The 20,331-nt window shown below is 38.8% G+C and overlaps 1 protein-coding gene across 9 annotated transcripts in view; it reads left to right on the top strand.

Moving 5' to 3' along the window:
- The window catches only part of nhsb (Nance-Horan syndrome b (congenital cataracts and dental anomalies)), a 452,286-nt gene extending 444,616 nt beyond the window's left edge, over positions 1-7,670 (top strand). For all 9 annotated transcript variants that reach the window (XM_059967993.1, XM_059967994.1, XM_059967995.1 and 6 more), the window contains one exon: positions 3,609-7,670. In XM_059967993.1, coding sequence (XP_059823976.1) covers positions 3,609-4,179 — 571 coding nt within the window. In that variant the 3' untranslated portion in view covers positions 4,180-7,670. The remainder of the gene's footprint in view (positions 1-3,608) is intronic.
- The last annotated feature ends 12,661 nt before the right edge of the window (positions 7,671-20,331 follow it).

Below are 20,331 nucleotides of genomic sequence, written 5' to 3'. Positions count from 1 at the left end.
TTCTGGCTTGGGATTTGCACACTCCACTCTAGAAAATATGCATTGCATGCGCTTATTTAAGAGAAGGCTGCTGGCCAAGTGTATAGTACATCAATATATTTCTCTGATTTTGAAATTGGGTCTTTAGGATAATTTCTGAAGGCACGGAAGGGTGATGATATTTCATTTGAAGAATACTTCCTCATACCTCCTAGGTTTAAGTAATCCATAAATTCCTGGGCAATGCAAAAGAGGCAAGACTCTGAGTGTCACAGGACTTTGTGCCGTATAACTGAGAACACTTTATTAGCTAGAAAGAAGAACATCTGACTGGATCTTCAATTAACTGCCCAACGGTATTTCAACAATTTGGAAGTGCTCATGAACATTCCTTCTCAAATATTATTGCGCTTGCTGTTCATCTGTTGTTCTTAGTGAAGACTAAAAACAGTTGGAACATACTAGAAATTTAATAATTCTGTTGATTACATCTTCAAAATTTAATGTGTTGTTTATTTTACCTCATATTGTATAGTGGGTTTAAGAAGAAGATCATTCAATTATTTTGATAGATATACATTCCTATAATCTCTTTCATGATGAACATACTAAATTAAAATTCATAATTGCTTTAATTCCAAATATTTGGTTCCATCCTTGTCATTGTTACACAATATCTGCTTACACGTTTACCTGTTACATCTGAGCAACATAGTACAATAATATAGTACAATAATAGCAAATTAGTCTGATTTCCCTTGAAATTACCCTGCTTCAATTTGGCTATGATTGTTGCATGTCTTGTAAAAGGGGCGGTATCTCACTTTCAGAATGGCTGTTGTGGTTTAACAGCTCATATCTATATGATACCTCATTAAAATCATTATAAGTAGATATCTTTGGCGCTTCCCATTTTGGAAAGAGAAAGAAATTTCAAGCAGGTGTTACGTGCTGTGAATGCTCTTCCCTGTTACATGTATGTGTTAGGTTATTCTCAACAGCTACCCACAAACAGGCAATATTGGATGCATTATCTGTCCCGAGGCACTTCCTAAATCACCATAACAAAAAAACAATGACTTATTATGATCTATTGAATTTCAAGTGTGCTCCTTGAGAATTACTAACAAAAAACATTCGCACCCTTTCTTTTAAATTTAATTCTGTATTTCAGAATTATCTTATCTTCTCGTTTAGGTCCCTTCCTCACTACACTGAAATCAAGAAACATTTGCATTTATATACAGCTTATCCTGATCTCTCAAGATGTCACATAGCATTCTCGACTAATCAACTGTAATTTTGATGCAATGTAGAAAACTCAATAGTTGATTTCCTCACAGTAAGATCCCTCAAGCGATGATAGTCCACTAATCCTTATTGATTACGAATAAATATTGGCCAGAACAATAGGAAGGACATTCCTTGGTTTTAGAACAATTTGGAAGGATTTTTATGTACACTTAGGAGAGCATATATCACTTCCTGCAGTAGTGCACAGACATCTGTAGTCCAGAAAATGCCTGAAGCTGTCATTAAGGAAGAAATAGCGAAACATTTAGAAAGGAGTGGTTCCATTAGACAGATGCAGCATGGATTCAGAAAGGGCAGGTCCTGTTTGACAAACTTACTGGAGTTCTTTGAGGACATAATGAGTGCAGTGGATAGAGGGGAACAGATGAATGTTGTATACTTGGATTTCCAGAAGGCATTCAATAAGGTGCCACACAAGAGACTTATAAATAAGATACGGAAGCATGGAGTCAGAGGAAGTGTATTGGCATGGATAGTGGATTGGTTAACCAATAGAAGGCAGAGAGTTGGTATAAGTGGGTGTTTCTCTGGTTGGCAGTCTGTGGTGAGTGGGGTGCCGCAGGGGTCGGTGCTGGGCCCACAGCTGTTTACCATTTACATTGATGATTTGGAAGAAGGGACTGAGTGTAGCAGAGCAAAATTTGCCGATGACACTAAACTGAGTGGAAAAGCAAATTGTACAGAGGATGTGGAGAGTCTGCAGAGGGATATAGATAGGTTAATTGAGTGGGCCAAGGTCTGGCAGATGGAATACAATGTTGATAAATGCGAGGTCGTCCACTTCGGAAGGAATAATAGAAGAACAGATTATTATTTAAATGGTGAAAGATTGCAGCATGCTGTTGTGCAGAGGGACTTGGGAATGCTTGTTCATGAATCGCAAAAAGTTAGCTTGCAGGTGCAACAGGTTATTAAGAAGGCAAATGGAATGTTGGCCTTCATTGCTAGAGGGATTGAATTCAAGAGCAGGGAGGTCATGCTGTAACTATACAGGGTACTGGTGAGACTGCACCTGGAGTACTGTGTGCAGTTCTGGTCTCCATACTTGAGGAAGGATATATTGGCTTTGGAGGCAGTGCAGAGGAGGTTCACCAGATTGATTCCAGAGATGAAGGGGGTTAACCTATGAGGAGCGAATGGGTCGCTTGGGACTATACTCTCTGGAATTCAGAAGAATGAGAGGGGATCTTATAGAAACATACACAATTTTGAAAGGGATAGATAAGATAGAAGTAGGAAAGCTCTTTCCAATGGTAGGAGAGACTAGAACAAGGGGACATTGCCTGAAGATTCAGGGGAGAAGATTTAGGATGCAGATGAGGAGAAACTGTTTGTCCCAGAGAGTGGTGAATCTGTCGAATTCTCTGCCCAGAGAAGCAGTTGAGGCTTCTTCACTAAATATATTTAAGATACAGTTAGATAGATTTTTACATAGTAGGGGAATTAAGGGTTTTGGGGAAAAGGCAGGTAGATAGAGCTGAGTTACAGACAGATCAGCCATGATCTTATTGAATGGCGGGGCAGGCTCAATGGACTGGATGGCCTACTCCTGCTCCTATTTCTTATGTTCTTATATCAATTAATATTATGGACAAATCTTTAGAGTGGGACTTACCCTCACAATCTTCTGACACAGGGTTGAGACTTGCAGAGCTAATGTGTGAAGTCATTACAACTTTATAATTGATTACAAGGATAGAGGGAAAGGGATGAATTTCATCTTCCATTTATAAATTAATAATTTCCCCTTATGCCACAATAGCATTTCTAATCCCCAGTGTTTTCCTGGGGTCTACAAGAAAAGATTATTTTCCAGGTAACCACTGCACTCAGACTTAGAAAAACATTATCAGACATTTAAAAAATACCCCTGCCATTAAGCAACTTTGACTCATCACAGACACCTCCTTTATTTTCACATCCGTCTCTCTTACTGAAAACTAACCTGCATCTCTCTCCCAGTTTTGAAAAATTCTTGCAGGCGAAGTGTTGATGGTTTCTTTCCTCAAGTGTCACCAGACCTGGTGAATTTTTCCAGTGTTTTCCTTTTTGTTTCAGATTTCCAGGATCTGCAGTCTTGTTTTCATTTTCATTTTTATAATGTGGCTATTTTTATATTATTTAAACATTTTTATTAAATTCTAAGAATATGGCTCTACGAAAAAGAGTTTTGGAGCTGCAAAACAAAAGTGGGATTTCATATAATCAAAGTTCCACAGAATTTATGTAAATAGAGTTAGTATTAACACTACCATTGTAATGAATGTCTTAAAACTCTTTTGAGGAAATGTTATTTATTTTGCTCTTCCTTCTAGATCAAAAAGGAAACTACTCGGGAGGAAAGATTCTGATGATGGGCCGAATGTAAACAAACCAAAATCATCTCCTGCCAGCTCCCCTGGAACTCCTCCATCTGTCCAAAAGCAGCCTGGTCCTATTTATAGGAGTGTCCGCAAATCCAACACCTCAAAGGAGGAGTTCAAACTACTGCTGCTCAAAAAGGGCAGCCGGTCAGATTCAAGCTATCGACTGTCAGCAACAGAAATATTGAAAAGTGCAAGCCCAGTTTCTCCCAAGTCCCCTGGAGACTTTTCCCTAGACCAGGCTAAAGATTGTGAGGATACTTCTCCTTTTCCTTCTGGATGTGAAATGCAGTTCCCAAGTTCACCATACTCTCCGAGGTTTACAACAGAAGGAATCACTTCCAGGAGTTTCTCCACCTCACTATTATCTAGACCAAGCCGTTCTCGGGCGCCACCAGCAGCAGGGAGCAGTCGCTACAGTGCCCGCAGTCGCCTTCACAGTGCACCAATGCAAGTCATCTCTGAAGGGGAAACTGAGAACTCAGACGGAAGTTTACATGATGATCGGAGCTCACCCACATGATGATCAGGTGCAGAATGACTGGGACAGCAACAGTGGTAAAACACACACGAGCATGCATGCAGTTCAGTTTAGTGACATTTAGATTGAGAGATTTATCAAAGCAAAGCAGGTCATAAACATTTAAGAAAATATATAATGCTGCCCAAGTTATTAACAAAAAATAACTACTGAAATAATAGATATCTTCACTGTTTTTCCAAAACTGCGAGTAATTTGATCATCATAAACTTTGATTAAATATTACCAGAATAGATAATTAAGAGAAGTTTTGACTCATCAATTAAAGAAAATTAAAGGCTGTGTTTTCTGAATTTGGGTAAATATTCAATTTAAAACTCTTAAGATGAATTCTGCAACACTGTATGCACTGTGTTCCCTTTCGTGTGGCATTAAGGGAGTGTAATTTTCCTGATGTGACGAAACAGGTGCTGAAGGAAAGGATAGTTGTGAAAAATGGACATTGCAGTTCTAGGTATTCCAAACATGATATTCTAAACACTAAATGAAATATTCTGTGATGTGTTAGAAACTAATGTAAATATCATCACTTTTTGACAGTTACAGAGAGTATTAATCCTTTGAGCCATGAATGTTCTTCATGATGTATACCAGTGTTTTTCTGAGAACAAAATAGTACTGTACCTCAGAGAGTAAGACAATGATAGATGAGGTAGCACGTGAGCAGATACATTCGCTCAAATACATACCACACGCACATCATTTTATCTCCATATCATATTTCAGTAGGGTTTTTTTTCAGAATCCTTCCTTTGAAATTGTAGCATCCATAAATCACAAGATCTCTTGTTGAGATAATTAGTTTAAAAATCAACTTATACATTCTCAAAAATCCACCCAGGAAGTACATGTACATGAGTCTATATTATAGAAATGTCTAGTTTTAAGAGCTTAATATTCTATATTTGCTCAAACAGTCTTCCATCATAGCCTAAACTTTAATTAACCTTTATTGTTTACTGAAAAAATAGGATTACACTCAAAGGATTAATATGGTACTACCTAATCATAAACAATTTTACTTTTTTAATTTACTGAAAATCATTATATTGTACAAATATAAAAAAAGAACCTAAGGAAATGGTTATTTTTGTGATTAAAGTTGAATTACTTGTGTATAGACACCAAAAAATGCATGCTTGCAAAAATGGTGTAATTTAAAACAATATATAAGCATTTTCAGAACCATAGTTATAGTTGGGGTTTAAGTGGGGCATATGGAGCTCATGCGAAGTAAAACAGTAAGCCTTTTTAACAAGGCTTGCCATTAAAAGATACTCGATCACTATTTTAAAAAAGCATAAGTTATAAATGTTTAACAGATACTAGTAACGGGATTTACTGAAAAGACAAAGATGGTTTCTGTAGTTTTAAGTTTTTTTAATAAAAAGGGTAAGAAGAGCAGTAAAAATATTGGGGCAATTTTAACTGAAGCCTGCTCCAGTGAGTTTTCCTCCTGGTGAGTTAGCTTATTATGATCCCCTTATAGGTTTTGGGAAGGAATTCATGATGGTGTAAACTTACAAAAATGGATAAGGTAGAGAAGTCATTCACGTGTATCAAAAAAGGTAATATTCAAGAAGTATGAGGTGGATGAGTAACTGTGAGAGATGATTGATAGACGAATGGGTAAGAAAATGGGGTATTTTTAAAGTGCAGATTGATTCAGAGATGTTCAGTAAAGACTTTTTGCCAAGAGGACTGTAATCCCACTTTGACAATAAACACTGAAGAACTGGAGAGCAGTGTAGATGCTGGAGTGGCTATATTGATGACTGAGGAACAATCCCAGTATTAAAAAGCTGGTAACAAAGCTATAAAAACTAATGCTTCAAAATTCTAAGTATATTTGGCACCATGAAATGAGTCTCTTTGGTTGTATGAACTATGTAAAATAGAGCAAAAGCATCATTGATCTGTTTATGGGGTGTTTGCTCATCAGCCTTGGTCAACTTCAGTGTGAAGGCAACGACTGTTAAAAGTCACAGCAATCATCATCTGGCCAGTTCGCAAAAGCAACAACCCTGTGAAATAACAGGAAAAACTGCAATGATGGAACAGGAAATGAAACAGAAAGTGTTGAAAATTCACAGCAAGACAAACCAGTATTTAATAGAAAGTTAGTTAACAGATTAGAGGAGATCATCTGGTTAAAGTTACAGAACTTCCCTTCGAATGTTAACTTTGTTCTTTATCAGATGCTGATGAACCTGAAGTACATGGAAAGCTTGGAGGGAGAAGTGTTTTACCTGTTGATAAGATTGCTTCTGTGATTTCAATAATTCATTCCTGTATATCAAATCCAACATTTACAATAACCCCCATCTTATGAATGAGCACAATTTATTGTGTAATTTGAAAGCTTTGTATCACTGTAGGTGGCTGAGTTAGGCAATGCATTTGGGTTTTTAATTACTTGCAGTGTAAAGCACTCAATAAGAAGCAGTGTTCTTTAGCAAAAGATTATATATCAACTCACACACAGCTACAATAGAAGCCGTCTTGTGCCATATTTTTCTTTTCCCTGAAACAGGTAGTTACATGAAAATATTTAGAAACGAAGAAAAATCTTTCCAGACAACTTACTAGTTAGAACATATGATGCACAGTTGCAAGAGGAACTGCTTAGTTTTTATTTAAAGCACTCATACAATTACTGAATGCTCTGACAGCACTGCCATCTTTGAACAAGGTGATCTAATTATATTGTATAAATTACTTTTGTGAAACATCATTCCAATATTTTATGTTCTATTGTTTGCACTGAAGTGTAAGACAGTGAGTGTTTGAAGTTCTGCAGCTGCTTTCTTATAGTATCCAATGATTCCTAACTTCTATTGGCTTGTTTCTGTTATTTTGGCATATATAAGACAACTACAAGGTTCTGCACAGTTTAAATAAAAATGTATATGGTCTCTTAAAGAATATTGCCTAGGGTTTTGCCAAAGGTTGAATGAATGCATCTTAACTGCATAGTTGGCAGAGTTAACAAAATATAGGTTTTGGTTTATTGTATATATAAAAAAATATAAAAGAAGGTTACAGTGTAACTGTATGGGTACTAGAACCAGTCCAATCTGGAAGACAAGAATGGTTTATGGATTTGCAGCCATTTTATAATTTTTTTGTAATATTTGTAAATATGGACTTTTTAAAATGCTGAGATGCTTTTTTGTAAAATGTTTTCAAAGTTTACAATTAATTTCTAAGCCTTTGTATATTTTAGAGCTGTGCAACACTTTTAAGTCTTGTATTTATTTTTAGTAAAAATTGTGAATCTTTCCCTGTGAATTCTTCCCAAGTACAGTACATTTGGCCAGTCAAGTCTGGCTGCTTTGACAGTGTGCATATAGCCTGACAATAAATGTGACTGCATTTGATCGTCAGAAAAAGAACCACTTTTCCATAGTTAAAACTCATTATATTTATTTTTGTGCATTCAAAAGCTAAATATATTCTGTAAATCAGTTACACACACAATGCATTGTCACTTTTTGACCTTTAATGTCTTGTGAATGATTGAAAAATTACATTTGGGTTTTGTTTCTAGCACTTGTGATAATGATCCTCAAGCAAAATGCTTCATTTAACAAGATCACAAGCCTATACAAGATTAATTGGTTTCAGATACAGCAGCAATAAATGTGCTACGATCAGCCTACATTTATCTGCTCTCAAGGAAGTGAGAAGAAGAACTCGGGTTTTCAGTCTTAATTACTCTTGGTATCTAGGTCTGGAGCATACACATAAGTAGACATCAGAATAAGACAAGGCTGGCAGTAACACTTGGTGTAACATTCACTGTCTGGTGCATTGACAGCTTTTTGTTTAAGGTATTGCCAAACATCCATAGAGTTATGGGCTTTACCTACCAAAACTTCCCAACTGGAGGAGGGATTTAATTTAAGAGTTAATGTGTACTTTAACAGATGCTTTGAAAGGAAAAGAACATATCATAACTACTATATGAATTTGCATTGATGCAAGTTTTTCTAACTATCAGAAACCAACCAACGAGCAGATCAGTCACTTCCAGGTAGGGAGTAGAAACTGAAGGCTACTTGGACTTTCTGGTACTAACTCAGAACTGCAGCAACCAGCATTCACTGGCAAGACATTTCTGCTGGGTAAAAGTAAATGGGATAGAGCTCTCTAGAGGTAAGTGAACAATATATGAAATAAAACTTGCTGTACACAGGAGGTTTAAAAAAAGGGAGAAAAAAGCAACAAACATTTCAGTTCAATGACTTCACCTGATTTTTAAAAAGTATAAATGATAAACCAACTAGCTAATGTGAAGATGCATTTAATGTAAAAGGACACAGAATATACTTGGGCACAGGAATAAGTGACCCTCAATAAGGTGCTTCAGTGACACCACTATTCATTGACTATCATAGCTGCAAGAAAAGAACTACGCCAGGTGATGAAAGACCCATGAAGAAATAACTGACTTCACTGTATTCTCAGCTACTTACCTGATGTATTTGCTCACTTATTGCTTGGGTAAAAATGACCACTGTCCAGTCCTGTTTTAACACTATGGGCTCATTTTCTATAATGCAATTCCACTTTGTTAAATTGGATAGATTCAGAATAGAGCAAGTAACATAGATGTTATTTCCAGGACACATTATGAACAGTCCAGTGAAAAAGAATTATATTCCACTATAAGTTGAAAAATCATGACATGCCATATGTTTCTTGTTAATATTATCATTAAACCAGCAAATAACCCTTTTTTAATGCAGAGTGTAAACAAGCTTACTTGCAACACTCTCAATTGCATCTTCAATTGAAGTTCCAATTTGACAATCAACAAGATATATACTGAACAGTAAATACTGTGCTGTTTCAGGGCTAAGTGATTTCACAACCAATGAATCAGATCAGAACTCTGCAATTGCATCATATTCAGTGGTGAAAATAGCCGGCTGGTGGTGCAGTGGCATCAGCGCTGGACTTCAGAAGCAAAGGCTCGCAAGTTCGAACCCAGTCAGCCCCCCTCACCCATCCATCCAGCTAGCCACTCGGCCTCATAAAAAAAACAAGGGTTCAGTCAGGAACGTACATACCGTGACCAGGTTCATCCGAAAGGAGACCAATCCTGACATCACACGCCAGAGAAGAATGGCTGACTATCTGGTGTGACAAGCTATGAAATGAATGGTGAAAAATGGTGGACAGTTAAAAGATTAGCAGGAGGAACAGGGCAGGTTAACTGGATCAGCAAATTTGCATATGACACCAAGCGGAAGACTAGCATGGCTTGTAGCATGATCAGGACCAGCTGGATAAATGGGCTGAAAAATGGCAGATGGAATTTATTGTAAACTAGTGTAAGGTGTTGCACTTCAGTAGGATCAACCAGGGTAGGCCTTGTATAGTGAGTGGTACGGCACTGAGGAGTGCAGTAGAACAAAGGGACCTGCGAATACAGGTCCAAAATTCATTGGAAGTGCAGTCAGGAGTTGATAGGGTCATAAAGAAATCTTTTAGCACATTGGCCTTCATGGATCAAAGTACTGAGTACAGGAGATGGGATGTTCTGTTGAACCCGTATAAGACATTGGTGAGACCTAACTTGGAGTATTGTGTGCCATTTTACTCACCTAAAACAATGACAACTATCTCTAGCCAAAAGGGACAAGTGGCTCAGACTGTTCTATACAACCTTGTCTTCCTAAAATTTGATAACAGTCTCTGTGGTTTCAAAAATTGTCTGGTAATAGTGGACAACAAATGCTACAAATCTCATTGATATTTAGCCCTTAATGCCAAATCTCTAGCCAGTCTGTACCAATCTATGTTTATTGTATCTCTATTAAAAAGAACAAATCCAATCTGGCCATGTTAACAACACATTGGCCCACCATTCAAAACCAAAGTGCTGAAAGTGCTATTGTCAGTGCTTTTAAACTGCACTTACCAACAATGTGTTCTTAATACATTCTATGTGCCCTGCCAGTGTTAATACATTCTTGATGCAAACATCAGTAAAAAAGCTGAATATCAGATTTCAGAAAAGAAACACCTCCTGACACCAAGATAGCATTCGACCAGATGTGTGGCAGCAGAGATCCGTGGTAGAATAAAAGCTCATGGGAATCAGGGGGTAAATCTCAAATGGCTGGAGTCAAGATGGTTGAAGTTCAAAGAGACACATTACTTAAGCCTTAGGATATTGCTGCAGAAGTTTCTCAGGGTAATCATCAGACGTTTCATCAAAGACCTTCACTCCATCATAAGATAAGAAGTGGGAATGCTTGTGATGATTGTTTAATATCCAATTCCACATGCAGCCTGTGAGATAATAAAGTAGTCTATGCTCAGATGCAGCAAGACTTAGATAACATTCATTTTACAGTAATTACAAGTTGCACTATCCCAGCCCCAGGCAATGACTAAATCCAACAGGAGGAAGTCTAATCATCTCCAACTGATCATCCCTATTAATATCATTGAGTAACCAGGGAATTGCCATTAACTGGAAAATTAACATGAGCAACCAGACGAATATTGTGACTAAAAACATAGGTCAGAGTATAGTTATCTTTTGAGATACGTGACACCTGAATCCACAAAGCCTTTGCAATATTGGGGGTGTTGATGGAGTATTGATGGTTAGGAAAAAGAGTTATCTACAATAAATATAGGCAGCATGGAGCAAATGAGTTGCTCGAGGAATATAAAGAATGTAAGAAGAATCTTAAGAAAGAAATTAGAAAAGCTAAAAGAAGATACTAGGTTGCTTTGGCAAGTAAGGTGAAAATAAATCCGAAGGGTTTCTACAGTTATATTAATAGCAAAAGGATAGTGAGGGATAAAATTGGTCCCTTAGAGAATCAGAGTGGACAGCTACATGTGGAGCCGAAAGAGATGGGGAAGATTTTGAACAATTTCTTTTCTTCGGTATTCACTAAGAAGAAGGATATTGAATTGTGTAAGGTAAGGGAAACAAGTAGGGAAGTTATGGAAACTATGACAATTAAAGAGGAGGAAGTACTGGCACTTTTAAGGAATATAAAAGTGGATAAATCTCTGGGTCCTGACAGGATATTCCCTAGGACCTTGAGGGAAGTTAGTGTAGAAATATCAGGGGCTCTTACAGAAATATTTAAAATGTCCTTAGAAATGGGGATGGTGCCAGAGGATTGACATATTGCTCATGTGGTTCCATTGTTTAAAAAGGGTTCTAAGAGTAAACCTAGCAATTATAGGCCTGTCAGTTTGACATCAGTGGTGGGTAAACTAATGGAAAGTATTCTTAGAGATGGTATACATAATTATCTGGATAGACAGGGTCTGATTAGGAACAGTCAGCATGGATTTGTGCATGGAAGGTCATGTTTGACAGATCTTATTGAATTTTTTGAAGAAGTTACGAGGAAAGTTGACGAGGGCAAAGCAATGGATGTAGTCTATATGGACTTCAGTAAGGCCTTTGACGAGGTTCCGCACAGAAGGTTCATTAGGAAGATTCAATCGTTAGGTATTAATATTGAAGTAGTAAAATGGATTCAACAGTGACTGGATGGGAGTTGCCAGAGAGTAGTGGTGGATAACTGTTTGTCAGGTTGGAGGCCGGTGACTAGTGGTGTGGCTCAGGGATCTGTACTGGGTCCAATGCTGTTTGTCATATACATTAATGATCTGGATAATGGGGTGGTAAATTGGATTAGTAAGTATGCAGATGATACTAAGGTAGGTGGCGTTGTGGATAATGAAGTAGGTTTTCAAAGTTTGCAGAGAGATTTAGGCCAGTTAGAAGAGTGGGCTGAATGATGGCAGGTGGAGTTTAATCCTGATAAGTGTGAGGTGCTACATTTTGGTAGGAATAATCCAAATAGGACATACATGGTAAATGGTAGGGCATTGAGGACTGAAGAAGAACAGAGTGATCTCGGAATAATGGTGCTTAGTTCCCTGAAGGTGGAATCTCATGTGGATGGGGTGGTGAAAAAAGCTTTTGGTATGTTGGCCTTTATAAATCAGAGCATTGAGTACAGGAGTTGGGATGTAATGTTAAAATTGTACAAGGCATTGGTAAGGCCGAATTTGGAGTATTGTGTACAGTTCTGGTCAGTGAATTATAGGAAAGATGTCAACAAAGTAGAGAGAGTACAGAGGAGATTTACTAGAATGTTTCCTGGGTTTCAGCACCTAAGTTACAGGAAAAGGTTGAACAAGTTAGGTCTTTATTCTTTGGAGCGAAGAAGGTTGAGGGGGGACTTGATAGAGGTATTTAAAATTATGAGGGGGATAGAGTTGACGAAGATAGGCTTTTTCCATTGAGAGTAGGGGAGATTCAAACAAGAGGACATGAGTTGAGAGTTAGGGCGCAAAGGTTTAAGGGTAGCACGAGGGGGAATTTCTTTTCTCAGAGAGTGGTAGCTGTGTGGAACAAGCTTCCAGTAGAAGTGGTAGAGGCAGGTTCGGTATTGTCACTTAAAGTAAAATTGGATAGGTATATGGACAGGAAAGGAATGGAGGGTTATAGGCTGTGTGTGGGTCAGTGGGTCAGTAAGCATTCGGCACAGATTAGAAGGGCCGAGATGGCCTGCTTCCGTGCTGTAATTGTTATATGGTTATAATCACTGTTTGCATCAGAATTCACCAAACTCACCATGATTTTTCTTGAAACTAAACAATACTACATTTTGAAACCAGAACCAATGCATTCATATATGAACTATTTTTGAAATTCATCAGTGCAAGATGTTTGTGATAACAACTGTCATCAAATTTCCAAAAATTGCAGCAGAATTTATTTAAGTATATTCAGGCGGGCACCTAAAACTGTACTGTAACACTTGAATATTATTATTTACCTTTCAGCAAACACATTGTGTTGTCACACAACTGGCTATAGGCACTAAATTACTCCATGCCTCCATTACGTACAAGAGTGATGGTTAATCCACTGATGGAATGTCCAAGCTAACCAGTAATGCTATTATTCTTTGAGTACCTTTCACATATTCAGGACCATAGCCAAATTAAGGTGATTCTGGGTCTGGTAACATGTTCCACTTGTAATATGTGCTTCACTATGAAAGCCAACTTATGACACAGGCTTTCTAAAGAGCAGCAATTTTTTTCTGAACAGCAGAAATAATTTCGAAGCAGTATAACTAAACAGAATACAATGGTTTTCAATTTTATTGTGAGAGTTTTCCGAGTCTATCCATGAGAGAATCATTTAAAATTCCTTGCTGGGACTTGCAACATGTTGGCTGCCTAGAAACCACACAAGCACCTTGGCATGCAGCAGATAACCTAATGAAATGATGCCATGCTTTAAATAAGCTGTTGGAGAAATTACAAAGCTTGCTTTGGTTTAGAGGCTTTAGGATTGCACAAAATGCCTCAATGGAGCAAGAGGGATGAGAATTTTCTCTCTTTCTGAAAATGGCTGGAGGTAGTAGAAAAGAATTAGCATTCTTGCAGGAAGAATACTTCTCCAGGGGGCTGGGAATGAAAGTGCCAGGGTAGCTAGTGGAGTGGCTGTGGAAAAAAATAGATGTTAAATCTACATACAAAGACAGGAATCAAAAGGTTGAGTATGGTGGGACTAATGTTCTGAGTTGTATCCATTTCAATGCAAGGAATATTGTAGATAAGGCAGGAGAGTTTAGAGCATAGATTAGCATACGAGAATTATGATATTGTAGCCATATGTGAGATTTGGTTGCAGGAGGGGTGGAACTGACAGCTCAGTGTTCTGGGGTTCTGTTCTTTTCGATGTGATAGAGGGGAGGTACTAAAGGGAGAGGAGTGGTATTATTAGTCAAGGAAAATGTCACAGCACTGCTCAGAGAACAGAGAGAAGGGCTTGCTACCTAGGCTATATGGATGGAAATGAGAAGTGGTTGGCATCTATCTGTCTTGAAGGACAATGGGTGATGATGGTCATCATCACGCCTGGGTGGGAAGGTATGGAGATCCTGAGATGCCCAGTCATCAAGATCCCCCTCTCAGCCTCACTAGTGTAGTCCAAAGGAAAGATTATGAAGCAATACGTTTGGCTCTAGCATGGCTGTAGGAGCTGCCGGATGTTCAATGACGTTCAGCCGCCTTGGAGGCTCCACTCTAGATTATATTGGTGAGACCCGACACAGACTGGGAGAACATTTCGCTAAACACCTACACTCGGTCCGCCAGAGAAGGCAGGATCTCCCAGTGGCCACACATTTTAATTCCATGTCCCATTCCCATTCTGATATGTCTATCCATAGTCTCCTCTACTGTCAAGATGAAGCCACACTCAGGTCGGAGGAACAACACCTTATATACCAGTTGGGTAGCCTCCTACCTGATGGTATGAACATTAACGGAAGATAGAGAAGTCAATGCCCCTCCTCCCCTTCTTACCCCATCTCTGACATATTTAATTGTTTGTTTTTGTTTCTCTTTCTCTGCCCATCACTCTGCCTGTTCTCCATCTCCCTCTGGTGCTCCCCCACTCCCCCTTTCTTTCTCCCGAGGCCTCCAGTCCAATGATCCTTTCCCTTCTCCAGCTCTGTATCATTTTCTCCAATCACCTTCCCAGCTCTTAGCTTCATCCCACCCCCTCCGGTCTTCTCCTATCATTTCGCATTTCCCCCTCCCCCCACTGCTTTCAAATCTCTTGGTATCTTTCCTTTCGGTTAGTCCTGACGAAGGGTCTCGGCCTGAAACATCAACAGCACTTCTCCTTATAGATGCTGCCTGGCCTGCTGTGTTCCACCAGCATTTTGTGTGTGTTGTTTGAATTTCCAGCATCTGCAGATTTCCTCGTGTTTGCTCCACTCTAGATTTGCTGTCTGAGTTTACTTCCATAGCTTTCTTCTCTCCCGAGGCTGCACAATGCAGTGGAGCTATTTACCCATAGCTGGGGATCTGGTTCATGAGCATCAGGATATGTCCATACACCAATGGGTCTGCTACGTGTGCAGGGGCCAGAGCTTCTTCCTGTCATCTGTAGTTCAGCCTGGAACCGAAGGGAGTTCACTTTCTGTGTGTCACCAGCAAGGAGGCACTACATGAAGCTTGCTGTTGGACAGGCTATGTACTGGCAGGGAGAGACTGATGCATTCAGCTCTCCTTTTCACAAGACTAGTATCCGGCGGTGGAAGCTGGAAGTGAGAGCGGCAAGCAATACCCACTACACTACCCTTCTACCACACGAGAAATAAGAAAGGGTTAACCACGTTATGCAATTATTTTAAGAGACCTCTCAACAGTCAGTGGGTTTAGAGGAGCAAATTTGTAGAGAGATAGCAGACAGTTGCAAAAAAATAAGATCATGATAGGAAGTGATTTTAACTTTCTAGGGGCTTCTACAGAAATATTAAGAGGAAAAGGAGAGTAAGGGACAAAATTGGTCCACTTGAATGTAAGTGTGATCATCTATGTCTGGAGCCGAAAGAAGTGGGGAGATCTTAAATGGATTTTTTGTATCTGTATTTTCTTGGGAGATGGGCACAGAGAATATAGAACTGAGGCAAAGCAGTAGTAAGGTAATGGACCGTATAGAGATTACAAAAGAAGAGGTGCTTACTGCCTTGAGACAAGTTAGGGTTGATAAATCCCCAAGAGATTGACAGGGTGGCCCCTCAGACTTCTGGGAGGCTAGTGGAGAAATTGCAGGGGCTCTGGCTGAGCCATTTAAAATGTCCCTAACCATGGGTGAGGTGTCAGAGGACCTGAGAATAGCTATTATTGTTCTGTTGTTCAACAAAGGCCCTAAAAATTATAGGCTGCTAAACCTGACAGCATTATTGGAAGGTATTTTAAGAGACAGGATATACAAGTATTTGGATAGACAGAAATAGTCAACATGGCTTTGTTCATGGTAGGTCATGTCTAACCAATTTTACAGTTTTTTTGAGGAGGTTACCAGGAAAGTCGACAAAGAAAAGGCAACAGGTGTTGCCTACATGGATTTTGGCAAGGCCTTTGATAAAGTCCCACATGGAAGGCTGGTCAAGAAGGTCCCATTACTTAGCATTGCTTGATGAGGCATTCAGGATAAAGTAGTAAATTATATTTGATATTGGCTTTGCTGGAGAAGCCAGAAAGTGATAGTAGGTGGTTGCCTCACTGACTGGTTGTCTGCAACTAGTGGTGTGCCGCAGGAATCAGTGCTGGGTCCATTGTTCTTTATCATCCAGATCGTTGATATAGATGACAATGTGATAAAGTGGATAAGCAAAGTTGCTGATAACGTCAAGATTGGAGGACACAGTGGACAATTAAGAAGGGTATCAAAGCTTGAGCGAGATCCGGACCAGCTGGAAAAATAAGCTGAAAATGGCAGATGGAATTAAATGTAGACAATTGTGAGGTGTTGCACTTCGGAAGGATAAACCAGGGCAGGATTTACATAGTGTATGGTTGGATACTGAGGAGTGCAGTAGAACAGAGGGAAGATCTAGATAGCATGGGAAAGAGCATGTTGGCCTTCATAAAACAAAGTATTGAGTACAGGAGTATATTGAAGTTGAATAAGACTTTGAAAAGGCCGAATGTGGAGTATTGTGCAGTTCTGGTCACCTATCTACAGTAAAGATATTAAAATTTAGAATACAGAGAAAATTTACAGGACGTTGCTGGGACTTGAGAACCTGAATTATAGGTAAATGTTGAACAGGTTAAAACTTTATTCCCTGAACCATAGGAGAATTAGGGAAGATTCAATAGAGGTATACAAATTATGAGGGGTATAGATAGGATAAATGCAAGTAGGCTTTTCCTCTGAGGTTGGGTAAGACTAGAACTATAGGTCATAGGTCAAGAGTGAAAAGTGAAATATTTAAGGGGAACCTGAGTGGAAACTTCTTCACTTAGAGGGTGGTGCAAGTGTGGAACAGGCTGTCAAAGGAAATGATTGATGTGAGTTTGAGTGCAATGCTTAAGAGAAGTTTGGATAAGTACATAGAACGGAGGGATATGTTCCAGGTATGAGTTGATGGGACTAGGCAGATTAACAGCTTGGCACAGACTAGATGCTCTGAAGGGCCTGTTTCTGTACTGTAGTGTTCTATGACTGACTGAGAAAGTCTCTTGCAGTAAATTGTCTTCTGCTTGCAGTAAGGGCATCAAAGATTATGGGGAGAAGGTAGGAGTTTGGATTGAGTGGTATAACAAATCAGCCGTGATGGAATAGTGAAGCGGATTTGATGGGCTGAAGGGCCTAGTGCTGTCTCCATATGTCTTGCATATTTAGATGAGATTTATTCCTGAAGGCCAATTGCTGTTCAGGTGGATTTAAAAGGTCTCGTGGAATTTCCCTGTATTCTGGCCAACATTTATCCCATTACTAACAAATTATCATTTGTTGTTGCCCATGGAACCTTACTGTGTGCAATTTAGACACCAGCACTTATTATAAATCTCTAGATCTAAAAAAATTCAGACATCAGTGTTTGCTAACAATATATTAGAATAACACAATTTTCTTTTTTTATTACCTCCTTGCACAAAGACTAACTGAAACTAACTAGAAAGAGAGAGGAAGGAAGAAAGAAAGGAACTGATCTGTGTGTAAGAACAACGTTTAAAATACATTGTTCAAACATCGCTCTTTAGAATGATTGAGGCATTTAAAGTGAAGATATTCATGAAAAGATTACATTCAATGGTTGGACCCAAAAATCAGCAGGTAATAGTTTTTACTAAGTACTTCAAGCAATTTTGGCTGATTTGCTGTGTTCCTTTTATTCAAAGAACAATAATGATTGAGATAGGTCATTCAGTTACTGCACCCTGCTCTACCACTCCAAAGACATCACTGCTAAACTGACTACTTGGCCTCCACATTTACTTTGGCTCTATTTCATTTAATACTTGTATAAATTACAGATATACAATTATTGATTAATCTAGCATTTGTTATTTTTACACATTTCTTTCACCTCCTTAAAACCCTCAACTTACAACTTTCAAGTAATGATTCTATGAGTCAGACTCCCCACATCCTCGCCCCAATGGAATCAGTTTCTATCTATCCTATCATTGTCTTCAAAACTTCAATCCAATCACCAGATGATCTCAACCTAGTTTATGTAACTTCTCCTTATAATCTAATGCTGATGAAAGGAGGTCTGTGTTTTGACATTATCAAAGAAGTGGCACCAAGAACTGACCATAGTACTCTAGATGTGGAATAAACAAGATCAAGTAAGCTGTAGAAGGACTTGTTTCCTTTTATATTTGAGGCTTTTAGTGAAAAAGATTATAAACAGAGCTTGCTGGAGATTTAGACCAATTTAGCAGCATTTATGGAGAGAAAAAATGAATGTTTCAAATTAATTACTTTTCTTCAAATGAAGGCCAAATGCAGTATGGATTCAGCAGGGTTAGATGAAGACTGGTTAGTTAAAGTAAAACTTCCTTCCCTCGACTACAACCGATGATTAGATTTAAAAGAAAATTGACCTAAATAGATGCTACCTGACCTGCTGGTACATGCAGTTTTTCTGCTATTTCATTTTCCAGCCAACAGAAATCTTTTGCTTTCCATATTAGTTATAATGATTAAATCTCTAGTTACCTCTTTGATTATTCCTATTTGTCCAGCAATATCAATATGCTGTGAATAAGATTTCTTTATTGTCCATCTCTAATTGCCCTGGACTGTCAAGAAAGTAAGAATCAAAACATATTGGTGGTCTGAACACATAAGGATAAAAGATCCCCCTTCATTCTCTGAAGGATATCCATGACCAGGTGACTTCTGTGATTACCAGTTCTGAAGCAATATTTTTTCTATACCAGATTTATTCAGTTATTTGAATTTAAGTTCTCTATCTGTTATAGGATTTCACATTACACCTTCTGGATCAAAGATCCAGTATTTTGGCTGCAAGTATAGTAACTTAAACAGCAATCAGGCAGTGTAAGAAGGAGCAGAAATGCTCCAACAGAGCTGGGACACTACCAAGGCTGAGAGCTAACCCAACCAGACCAGTGGTCATCACTTTCCTGGCCAACGTCTGCTTTCTAGGTAATAAAATGGACTTACTGAGACTGAGTGAATTCACAGAAAGAGATGAGAAACTGCTGCTTTCTGGTTCTCACCGAAACATGGTTGAACAACAACACACCTGCCTTGGCGTTTTAACTCAACAGGATGGAAGGGGAATTTGTGTGTACATTAACAAAGGTGCACAAACTCATCTGTAGTTAGCAGTCACTGTTCTGGGGAAATTAAGCATCTTACAATTAAATGTTGGCCACATTACCTGCTCAAGGAATTTGACAAAGGGTCTCGGCCGAAATGTCGACTGTACTTCCTATAGATGCTGCCTGGCCTGCTGCATTCCACCAGCATTTTGTGTGTGTTGCTTGAATTTCCAGCATCTGCAGATTTCCTCATGTTTGCAGGGAATTTACTGTTCTGTTCATCATCCCTGTCTACATCTCCCTGACTGCAAATACCAAGGTTGCACTGGCAGAAATTTACAATATCATAAGCTCTCTACAAAATAAGCACCCAGATAGCCTATTCATAACTGCAGGAAACTTCAGTCATAAGACCATAAGTCATAGGAGTAGAATTAGACCATTTATCCCATCAAGTCTGCGCCACCATTCCATCCTGTGCAGCTGTCTGTGGCAATGAATTCCACAGACTCACCATCCCCTGGCCAAAGAAATTTTTCCTCATCTCTTTTCTGAATGGACATCCCTTAATTCTGAGGACCTAGACTCCCCAACTATAGGAAACATTTTCTCCATATCCACTCCATCTAGACTTTTCAATATTTGATAGGCTTCAATTTATTTCACCATCATTCTTTGAAACTACAGCACTACAATCCCAGAGTCATCAAATGCTCCTCATATGTTAAGTCTTTCATGCCTGGGATTATCCTCGTGAACATTCCTCTCCAATGCCAGCACATCCTTTCTTAGATAAGGTGCTCAAAACTGCTGACAATACTCCATGTGGTCTGAACAATGCCTTATAAAGCCACAGGATAATATCCTTGTTTTTGTATTCCAGTCCTATAATGAATGCTAACTTTTGCATTTTCCTTCCTTGCCACCAATTCAACCTGCTAGTTAATCTTTAGGGAATTCTGCACTGGGAATCCCAAGTCCCCCTGCTCCTCTGATTTTTGAATTTGCTCCCCAATTAGAAAACAG

Source organism: Hypanus sabinus, chromosome 4 (genome assembly GCF_030144855.1).
Source record: "Hypanus sabinus isolate sHypSab1 chromosome 4, sHypSab1.hap1, whole genome shotgun sequence".
Taxonomy (NCBI): domain Eukaryota; kingdom Metazoa; phylum Chordata; class Chondrichthyes; order Myliobatiformes; family Dasyatidae; genus Hypanus; species Hypanus sabinus.
The sequence above is the reverse complement of the archived record's forward strand: the minus strand, read 5'-3'. Positions and strand labels throughout refer to the sequence as shown.